Here is an 11,586-nt window from a genome sequence, read left to right on the forward strand (position 1 = left end):
CAATAATAATGATAACAGGTTTACAATAGGTCTTCTCTAGAATAACTAGAGGATCAGAATAACATCAAGATCATAGATCTTGGCTCAAGGATAGCATATCTTCATCACGTAGGATGAATCTCCTCAAAAGAGAATTCTAGGTCTCACAAAGTGGATATCGCAGGAAAGTACCTTAGAGAGGGTAAACTGCAGATCAACACCGTTAGGATTGTAGAGTTTGCTATAAGGATTCTTCACATAAAATTTGGGCCGAAACTGACAACGTTTGGCCACTGATCGTCAAGCAGAAAAACTCAGAAACCTTACTTTCTCTCTCTATTTCTCTCTCCTCTTTTTAATTTCTTTGATTTGTTGATTTGGGCTCAATAGGCCCAATTGTCCAAGCCCACATATGGACTGGACCCAACACGTATCCATATCTAAAGTAATCGTCTATGAATGATATAAAGTATTATTGATCATTCAATGAAGGTGTAGGAAATGACCCACAAATATTTGTATGTATCAATTCTAAGACGTATGTAGCTCTATATGCACCTGAACTCTTAGGTTTGGTTTGTTTACCTTTAATGCATTCAACACAAACATCTAAACCCGATAAGTCAATAAGATCAAGAATCCCTTTTGACATAAGTCTTTCAATTCTATTTCTAGAGATGTGACCTAAATGTTTATGTCATAATACACCTGAATTTTTAATTTTATATTTAATACCTCATAATTCCATATTTAGGAATTTATGATAGGATGCTATAGTATCAAGTAAATATAGATTGTCATAAGCTATAAGTGAATCAGTTCCAATCACATTTAAATTTAAAGACAAAGTAAACTGATTATTTCTAAATGAACAAGAATAATCAGATTTGTCCAAATAAGAAATATAAATTAAATTTTATCTAAATGATGGTACAACAAAAGTACCTTTTAAATCCAAATAGTATCTAGTACACAATAACCATCTAAATGTGCCTATAGCTTCTATATTTACTGATTTTCTATCTTTCATATAAATGCATTCGTCAGTATTATTGGGCTTTCGGTAGCTTAGGCAACCTTGCATTAAAACACTGATGTTAGTAGTTGCACCGGAGTTTAACCACCAGGTTTTCTAGGTACTGAAGTTAAATTAACTTCAGAATAAACCAAAGTAAGGAACGAACCTTTTTTAGCATGCTAAGCATAATATTTAGCACAGTCTTAACATATTCTTCAAATGCCCAAATTTCTTACGGAAGAAATAAGTATCATCTTTATTTTATTTCTTCTGTGTTGAACTCTTATCAGCCTCATTCTTTCCTGATTTGTATTTCCTTTTATTGCCCTTGTCTTCAGATGTGATGGCCAAGTTGCCACTTTTAGTCTTTTTTTACTTCAACCTTTCTTCTTGCACACAATATGAAATGAGTTCATTAAGAGACCATTTGTCCTTTTGATTTAAACTGACTGAATTATGTAGGGAGAGATATCAAAATCAAATGGATAAGTCCTCCAATAAGCCAAGCTTTAATACTTTAAGCTTTGAAGCAAGATTAGATATCTCCATAATGTACTATCTTATATTTCCTTTACCGTTGTACCTCATGGAAATCAAGCTTTGAAGCAGAGTACTTGTTTCCTCCTTATTGTTTTTTAAAAAATATTATTTTATTTTGACAAGAAAATCTTTGGCCTTGGTAATCCCTTCAGATACTGCACCCCTAAAGGCATTCGAAATACCACGCTTAATGATCATGAGACTCATGCGATTAGACCTTTCTCACTTCTCATATAGTCTCCTTTCATCATGAGTATTATTTTCTGTAAGAGAAGCGGGTTGGTCTTCCCTTAGTACAAGGTCCAGATCCATGTAGCCCAAAACGATCAAAATGTCTTTCTTCTAATCCTTAAAGTTGGTTTCGTTTAGAGTTAGTACTGAATTGAGGCTAATAGATATTGTTGCAAGAACCTAAACAAGAGTACAATAGACGATCACAAATTATGCTCATATATATTATCATAAACTTAAGTAAATTCAAATAATGATATAACTCATCTCAAGATATCAAGTGCAACATTAATTTCTTGTATTTGGACTTCAATATTAATTGTTAGTGATAGTCTTATTGTAATGATTAAATACTGATAATAAAGCATGTCAAATGATAAATCTATTTTTGGATTGATTTATTATTCATATGTATAATTTTATAATTGTCACATGTTTATGATTACAGGCGTATAGAATCTACTAGCCATTAACCTTCTTTTTTGAGTAGGGGAATTACCACATGAATTCCACACATCGAGAGGTCACTTTGATAATTTCATGGATCAAATTATACAATCTAATATCAAACAATTATATAATCACTAATTAAATTTGAACTATATTAATCAAGTTTGCTTAACCTTAATATATTGATTCAAACATTTGCTACATGTAACCTATTTGATTTATGTCAAAAATCAACTTTATTAAACCAATATTATGTTTAAACCAACTATTATTAATTAAATTTACTTAGATAAAATCTAAAAGATATTTAATAATAATAATAATAATAATAATAATAATAATAATAATAATAATAATAATAATAATAATAATAATAATAATAATAATAATAATAATAAACTGAAAGACGTACTGCGGCGATGAGGTTTATGAGTTGCAGCGTGAAAATGAACAATAATAGAAGCTCTAATACAATGTGTTGTGCATACTATAAAGAGGAAAAGACACAAAAAGAAAAAAAAACTGCATGTGTTCGTGTATACTGTGAAGCATATTACAACATGATTACATAAAAAGGAAAAAACATCTCAAATTGTGAAGTATGTTACAACATGATTACATAAAATTATCATCTTCTCGGACCATTATAAAACTGAATCACGCTAAAATAATGATGAAAAACATACTTCAAATGCATAAAAAACAAGTCTAGATGTTTTGTAATAATTGTAGGATGATTATGATACTATGTATTGATTAATTTAACACATCAAATATACTTTATATACGCAAAGATGAATTTTAGAATATTTTCATAAAATTTATTAAATTCATAATAATATATATGAAATTCTATAATAATTATGAAACATATTAATATGAAAATGTACCTGATGAATTCATACGAGTATTTTGGTTTAATTAGTGAATTAGCCTTCCAATTGTAGAGTATCTCTAGAAACATTTTATTTCTCTTTGATGGGTAAAAAGAAATATAAAAAATTGATACTGAAATCGGAGATCATAACCCTATTTATAGAAATATCTTAGGATATTTCATATTCCTAACTTACCTCGTCACCAAATTAGAAATGTAAATGATGATATCTACGTAATTAATTTTCATAATAATTATGCTCCTTAGTTAAATAATTTTATTTTAATTAGATTACTTTAATTTTGACTAATTAAAATAATAACTTAATATATTTAATTATACACCTTAAAAATTCTAACGATCGCTTCACTCACAAACTAGCTCATAGCAAAATGAAAAAAAAGAGATAGGTAGTTGACTATCAAATTAAGAGTATTTTATATATTAGATAAGAAAATACTATTAGAAAATCTGAAAATGAGAGATATTTTTTTCTATTAAAGCTATTTATAGAGAAAATAAGAACTAAATTGCATCTAGTTTGAGGAATATTGATGTTGAGTACAGTGCAAATATGACGTGATCATGAGCATATGCCATGTCTTAATTATATCAAGTGGTATGATAATTATTATGACCATGACCTATTTATCCGTGCTTATATTGTGTCAATCATGTATAATCCATATATATGAAAATTATGCACTTATGTCTCAGTCATGATAACTAACCCAAATTAATTTGACGTACTTATGTCTTCGTATTGAGTTGTTTTTAGCCTTGTTTGATGTTAAGATAATTAACCAAATGCTAAAATGACTGTTTAGAGAAATAAAGAGAGATTATAAATCATTGTTGATAGTACCATCCGATAATGACAAATCTAAATTAATCAACATCATCATCATCATCATCATCATCAATAACAACAATAACAAAAGTCTATCGAACATCACCCCCTCTCCATACCAAACCTTTGAAGCTCTTGCTTAACAAGAAAGACAGTAATTGTTGACTGATGATCAAACTATAGTCTTGACATGCTTACCAATGACAGCAATTTTCTTCATGTGTGACATCAACGTTACGTATGAATGACTGACTCCACTTGGTATAGCTATAGCTATAGCTATGGATGTAGGAAGTGTGCTTTGCTCAACTTAGGATTTCCTCAATCTCATTAAGACCATTCAAATTAGACTTATCAATGTGTATATCATAATTTATTTATTCTCAATAAAACCATAAATTATTATTATTATTATTATTCCTTTCTTATAATTTTAAGGATAAATTATTGAGAAAAGTTCTTCTTTTTAGATTTTTCATGAGAAGTATATCCTAATTTCAGAATTTTCTGCCTGTGCATTTTTTTCCCCTAATTTCTAAAATACTTTCATCCACCTACCACTTTTATTTTTCTTTTCTATAATATTTCATCAACCTACCACTTTTATTATACTATAATATTTTATTTTTTTTTCTGATAGTGTTGAAAATACTGCGATATGGTGTAAAAATATTATAACTAAAATATGAAGCGATTCACAAGAAAAGGGAAGAAAAGAGAAAAAAAGATATATAATTGATTATCAAATCAATGAAATTTTAAGTATTAGGAAAAAAAAGCTGTTATAAAATTTTAAAAATATGAGTCAAATATACGGAAAAAGCTCAAATAAAAGGGTTTTTCTTTCTTCGGAGAATTTGTCCGGCTCATGAGCTTGCACGCGACAAGCACGTGGATAGTGTATGGAGGGGTACGATGGTCATTTTAACCTGCAATAAAATTACCAGTTAAGTGGTAGATTCTTGTTCCCTTGGCCACCGCCTGAAGCCTCCCTCCCTCCCTCCCTCCCTTTCTCTCCGGTCACCGGCGGTGGCCGGACACCCTGGGGACCGTCACATGCTCCGCTTTTCCTCCATGCGTCACCACCGATCGCCACCACTTGGTGCCGCTCACCTCCTCTCACCATCTCGGTACACTTACCCCACCTTCCTTCCGCCACTCGTCTCCTTCAGCTCAGCTTCTACAACCTTTCCCCATCTTCTTCTTCTCTGAGATAAGAGTTTGACGGTCTACCAAACTCCAAAACCACCCAAGGATTGCGTCTTTCTTCTCCTGTGCTTCTTTATTGGCATGGGTTTCATCGTCGAATTTAGTACTTCGTGGGTGCCGATGCTTGTGATGATCTTTTACGGTGGCGTGTTCTTTTCCCGTCTTTTCAGAGGATCGTTGCGGCGGTGGAAGGGACTTTCTCCGCTTCTTGGATGGTTCTTGTTGATGCTTTGCTTGTCGATTGTGTTTGGCACATCGGTCGACGATGCTTGTGGTTTCTGCGCGGATGATTCGCCCCGGGATGTCTGCTCCGGGTTTTCTGCTTCCTTGTGGTTCCCTTCCACCCTGATGGGTTTTGGCTTCCGGGGAGAGGACAGCTGTCGAGGACCTGGATTTGTAGCTCGGGCGGGCGGCTCCGGCTCGGAGTGGCGACCGGCCAATGTCGCAGCTTTCAAGATGGCCGATGGGGGCGTCGTTTCATGTCGTCTGGTGGATACCGTGGGCGCGACAGATGATGACGGGCTGAGCTCTGGTGGGGAGAATAGCGCCGCGGATGATGTCGCGTCGTGTGTAGCTCCGCTTGTTCCCGATGCTTGGATAAGGACGTCGAGTGGGATCACTGCCGACCTCGATTCCGGCATTCTCAATGGCTCTTCGTCTCTGAATGTGGAGGTCAGTCCTCCTCTTCTGGAATGGGGGGAAAATACTTTGTACACCCCTTCGATTGCGTTATTGACAGTGAAGAACACCTACAAGAATGGTGATTTGCATGTTCACGAACCCTTTAGTCCCGACCCCCAGTACTACGCCTTTGGTTTCAGAAAGCTGACACTGGCACGTGGTGAATCTGCTTCCATTGCCTTCGTTTTCTTGCCAAGATGGTTGGGTTCATCATCAGCACATCTCGTCTTGCAGACGAGCTTCGGGGGATTCATAATTCAAGCTAGAGGAGTGGCTGTCGAGTCCCCTTACAAGATAGAGCCTGTGATAGGAATTGGTGTTCCTTCCAGGAGAAGGCTGAGTAGGAACTTCTCGTTATACAATCCGTTTACTGATGCCCTTCATGTGGAGGAAGTGAGTGCATGGGTTTCCTTATCTGGACATTCCAACCAATCTGTGCATGTTGTTTGTGGAATGGATCCATTGCAGCACTCAACAGCTAAGTCCGATTACCTTTTTTCTGATGCTGAATGGTTCAGAGTGGAGAGTAGTAAGTCGGGAATCGGATGGCTAGACCTTAGACCCCACAAGCAATGGAAAGTGTCTGCTCATAAGACTGAGCCAATCCTAGAGATGAGCTTGTGGCCTTATGCAGAAGGAATGATTCTTGGGGCTATCTGTTTAAAAATGCAAAGTTCCACACAAGATAGAACGAGTACTGTTGTTCTTCCCCTTGAGCTAGAAGTGCATCGGCACACAAATTACAGCGATTTAAGTGGTTCAGTTTCTGTAGATATTGAGTCTTGTGGGACCTGCAATGGAAGGCAGACAGTCCTCATCATCTCTTTAACAAATGATGGGGAAGACCTACTTAGTTTGGTTAATGTTAGTGAGATTACAAAGAGATCAAAGCTTTTCAAAGTCAGATACAACAAAGGGTTATTACTTTTTCCTGGGACTTTCACAAGAATAGCTTTGATTAGTTACTCTTGTTCCATTACTCCACAGTACCTTCTCCCTGACATTCCTACTGAAGTTATGGAATGTAAACTACTAATAGAAACTAATGATTCTGTCAGCCCAGTAATCAAGATTCCATGCCTGGACTTGGTATATGCTAATTCTAATAATGAACATGGCTCAGGCATCAATGTGTCAGATAGCTCATATATTAGCGGGCTATCGTGTAACGAGGAGGGAAAACATACATATGCAATAGCAGGATGTTCACAAAGCCTTGCTGATGCATCATTTCCCATGAAGGTAATTTTGCTTTTCTTGTTCCATGTGACTTTCTATTTTCTTGGTGTTCTTTTATATAATTTTTAATACAGAATTACGGATATTTGCAGTTACCTCATTTGTACTTTGTTTTCCTTCTCAGATATCAGATACTGAATGAGGATTTTTTTTGCATAGGTTATTTGTTGGAAATTTTGTTCCTTGTCAACTAATCAACCACCTTACTCTTTCTTGTTTTTACATATATCATTGCACCTTTTTTTTCTTGCTACAGTTGTGTGGGAAAATACTTTTGCTTTCTTGTACTTCGACCACCATATAGTTTGAGTACTATTTAATGTGTAACTTTTAGACACGTTTTAACTGGAAGAAAGAAAAAGAATAATAAGATAAGAGAAGCGAAACAGAACAAAAGGTGCCCTGCATGTCTTACCTCTTCGCCAAAGCAAAACCTGACAACTAAAAGAAAAGGATGTTTGGAGATTGGAACAATTAGCATGTTATTATTAGTGTTTTATCTACTTAATGGGTTATTACTGCCGTATATTGATTTGCATCTCTGCCTTCCTCACCTCTTATCATTGGTAACATGCATTATGCATTTTTTAGCTGGAGAAATGCCTATGTGGAAGAATACCTGCATGGTTTAACCAGTCGCTATACTTAATGCTTATATGGATTGCACAGGAAGTACTACAAGCTTGTCTTGTGTGGGTTTATAGCAGTATGTCTTCTTTCCTGTCAGACAACTTTTGCTTTAAGGTGAAGATGACTGGCTGCAAGACATAATGGTTTGCTTGCCATAGCTGTGTTCCTTTTTCATCAGGCACAAAGAATTTACTCACCTTACCGAGTAGTTACTTTGAGAAGACAGTGCTCCCAAGGTGATAAACATGGTCTCAGTAGATGGTCCCATGTTTTGGTCCCCTGATCACCATACATCTTCAAACAGTGTTCTATTCAAATGAGTATTTTTTAAGATAAACTAAAAGTTGAGGTAAAATGTTCTTGAAGATCATGCCTATGGGTGTTCTTGTTGATTATGCTGTGATTTTTTGTGGCAAATCATCATTGATTCATTATTCTACTACTGATAGCCTCTCTGCTACATACTAGACCATCAAATTATTATTAGGATTTTGTCATATTTAAACCGCTTTTTCAGTGACTGTTAATATGTTCTTTCCAACACCTGCAACAACAATGGTGTCATACTCTATCGCCATCGGTGTCATAAGGTTTTCTAATTATATTTTACAAAAAAGAGCTATTTAATATAATTCTTAGTAACCCTTGGTCTCTGATCAAGATTCGGGGCATGTGTTTTAATTGAGAATTGAACTTTGATCAAATTGACATTTTTGTGATTGGCCACTACATCACAAACAAGATCTTAGTTATTTTGGATTCTTTTTAAAGAAGATTTCAGTAAAATACAATTTCATTAGTTACATATTATGCTTGATTATCAAATATTGTTTGAGAATCACACTGGAATCCTTGACTTGCTTTTAGAGCAGCTAATGAGAACTTCTCATATTGTATGCCATATGATTGATTATCTTGGTATATTGCTATATATCTTCCTGTTCTTTTTTTCTTTTCAATTTTCTTGTACTTAAGTAGGTTGTATTTTACTACTTGCAGCCAAAACTCATGGAAGCATTTAAAGCAGATGAGCTGATACTTAGAAACTGGAGATCCCAAGGCCGTGTAACTGATGTTTCTGTCCTTGAAGAACATGAGCTGACGTTTCCAGTTGTTCCAGTTGGCACCCATTTCTCGAAGTGGATCTCTGTACACAATCCTAGCCAACAAGCTGTTATAATGCAATTTGTGCTGAACTCAGGGGAAGTCGTCGACAAGTGCGCATCTGCTGATGAACTACACGAGCATACATTCTTGAGTAGGGTTTCTGAGATTGACTCTGTAGAAACTAGGATAGGATTCTCAATGTCCGATTCAGCAGTAACAGAGGCCTTTGTACATCCTTGTGTCAGTGCATTGTTTGGGCCAGTTGTCTTTCGTCCCTTGAATAGATGTATGTGGAGAAGCTCAGGTTTGATACGGAATAATCTTTCTGGTGTAGAATGGTTTCCTATTCGAGCATTTGGTGGGTCACATTTACTCATCCTTCTGGAGGATTCTGAACCAGTCTGGAAGCTGGAATTCAACTTTCACTTGCCAACTAACAGGCCCTCTGCAGATCTTTTTTCCCATATTGAGAACACTAGTTCTTTATGCAATCATCGGTTGTCCAAGGAGATTTATGCCAAAAATATAGGTGAACTTCCTCTTCAGGTGAAGAAAATAAAAATTTCGGGAACTGATTGTGCTTTGGATGGGTTTATGGTACACAGATGCAAAGGTTTTGCTCTAGAACCAGGGGAATCAATGAAACTGCTAATTTCATATGAAGCAGACTTTTATACAGATATTGTTTACAGGGATCTCGAGCTAGCATTTGCTACTGGCATCTTTGTGATACCTATGAAGGCAAGCCTTCCAGTTCAAATGCTCAACCTTTGCAGGAAAACATTTTCCCGGACAGTGCATTGGAAAGTGCCTCTACTCATATTTGCTGCTGTATCTATATTTCTGTTGCTGACCCGCATTATTCCACACTCCTTTTTACTGGATACTGAAGAATATTATGTCAATGTTGATGACACCATAAATGCCACGAACAAGGCAGGAAAAACTTCTTGTCTTCACCATAGCACAAAATTCTCCAGGTCAGTTAGACTAATTCCTATTTGTTATTTTGAGGGATAGATTACTTCATGACTTCTATACAATGCAGATCATCTGATGAAGATGAGAACCCTAAATCTGAATTTGTCGATGAGCATCAGATATGTCAGAATGTTGTTCTTGACAGTCCTAAAAAGAGGCAAGACAAGCAAGATTTTGTGCACCAGAAGGAAATCACGTTCTCACCGCCGGCATTAACAACAAAACCTGTAGAAGTATTTGACAAGCACAATTTATTAGAAGCTCCACAAAGTGGTAGTCTCACTATAAGAGTTAAGGAAAAAGGGAGAAGAAGAAAGAAGAGGACCATCGGAACCGGATTAGCAGCAAAACTGGAAGTTGCCGGTGGTCAGAGTGGGAATTCTACACCAACGTCACCGTTGTCCCCAAATGTCTCGACTCCAAAGCGACCATGGTGTCTTTCTCCTGAAAGCGACAGGATTCTAAATGCTGGATTATCGTCAGAACAGAAGCATCAGAGGACACATGATGCAGTAGACACTTTGTGGACGAGAGTATCAGAAACCGAGAAGCACTACGAAAGGTCTTCGATGATGCCTAGTCGAAAGCAGTATCCGATAACTCCAAAATTGACTGGGAAGCAAACTACATCACCTTCTGTTGATTTTCTGCAATCTGTCTCGAATGAACCTTTTGTGCCTGCTTCAAGTGTCTCGGACGCACATTCTCCAATTGCACCACATGCTCGTGCTCCAGGACCCAGGAGCCACAAGAACAAATCCATAGAAATGGAGATGGGAAATGATGGGGTTGGAAAAGAGTACACCTATGACATATGGGGAGATCATTTTTCAGATAGTTTCATGATTAGGAAACCCAGGATGGTTGATGCTTCGGAAGGTGACTCACAGAGTTTCTTTGCAAGAGATCCTCTGTCCCTGATGATGACGCCATCAACATGGTATGTATCTCCTGGGCAAAAGTTATCTGATACTGTTAAGTTGCCATGATCAAATAAATTAGGAAAGTTCTTTCACATCCTCTCTGTCTCTCTCAAACCCTGCTTTCTATATTACTATCAATCTTTTACCTTCCATAGCTTTTGAATGGAGAAGAATAGAGCTGACAAATCACTTACATTGTTTAATTTCTTGGGAATTCCTCCCTTTATAATTTGGAAAATCTTACAACCACATTGCTTCCGGCTAAATCCCCCAAACCATAAATAGGTACCAACAATTTTTTTTTTTGTTTGTCATTATGTTACTCAATGATATTAGAGTATGGGTCAATTCGTTACGATTATATTATAAGATCCGACGTTAAATAATTGAGACTTTACGGTTTTATTATTGTTAAGGTATATTTATATTTTATCCATTCATAGGTTAGCAAAATTGGTATGTTTAATTATGTGTAAGAATAGATAAAACTGCAATTTTCAGAATGACTTTGCAGAACAGATAATTCTAATCTCAGTGTTTATATATACATGAGATCAAGGAATTTGATGTTGATAGCTTTAGCTTGATCAAACGAGTCTGAAGGGAAAACTCATTGCGAGGATGTGTAGCTGTAGCTCTACCTCAGTTCTGATCACAGTCGGTAAGAATAAGATCGCAAGAACAGAACGCTCAACTGGTAAGCAATCTGAACGCTCAACTGCTGGCCCTGGAGAAAGACGCATAGGTTCTGCTCACCGTCGGTGCTAATAAGAAAAGCGAAATATCTACCATTCGAACTCTCTTGGTGTCACTTTGACACAAACTGATGAGCGATAAGAAAAAATCCTCGACGGGTAAGCTTACCTGCAAG

At 36.2% G+C, this 11,586-nt stretch overlaps 1 protein-coding gene across 2 annotated transcripts; it reads left to right on the forward strand.

Moving 5' to 3' along the window:
• Positions 1-4,936: 4,936 nt before the first annotated feature.
• On the forward strand, positions 4,937-10,807 carry LOC103994897 (uncharacterized). Of its 2 annotated transcripts, XM_065079522.1 has the most exons (4): positions 4,940-5,075; positions 5,325-7,077; positions 8,704-9,791; positions 9,860-10,807. In XM_065079522.1, the coding sequence occupies exons 1-4, from the start codon at positions 5,002-5,004 to the stop codon at positions 10,779-10,781; spliced, it is 3,837 nt and encodes a 1,278-aa protein (XP_064935594.1). In that variant the 5' UTR covers positions 4,940-5,001; the 3' UTR covers positions 10,782-10,807. The 2 variants fall into 2 exon arrangements, with proteins under 2 accessions (XP_009413631.2, XP_064935594.1); XM_009415356.3 differs by having other exon boundaries at positions 4,937-7,077.
• The last annotated feature ends 779 nt before the right edge of the window (positions 10,808-11,586 follow it).

The sequence above is a fragment of the Musa acuminata genome, chromosome BXJ1-8 (assembly GCF_036884655.1).
Source record: "Musa acuminata AAA Group cultivar baxijiao chromosome BXJ1-8, Cavendish_Baxijiao_AAA, whole genome shotgun sequence".
NCBI classification, from domain to species: domain Eukaryota; kingdom Viridiplantae; phylum Streptophyta; class Magnoliopsida; order Zingiberales; family Musaceae; genus Musa; species Musa acuminata.

Excerpts from the sequence above, each read along its gene's own strand:
- LOC103994897 (XM_009415356.3), top strand. The coding sequence starts at position 5,236 with ATGGGTTTCATCGTCGAATTTAGTACTTCGTGGGTGCCGATGCTTGTG. Across the intron at positions 7,078-8,703 it reads ATGCATCATTTCCCATGAAG|CCAAAACTCATGGAAGCATT; the intron begins GTAATTTTGCTT and ends TACTACTTGCAG. Across the intron at positions 9,792-9,859 it reads CATAGCACAAAATTCTCCAG|ATCATCTGATGAAGATGAGA; the intron begins GTCAGTTAGACT and ends TATACAATGCAG.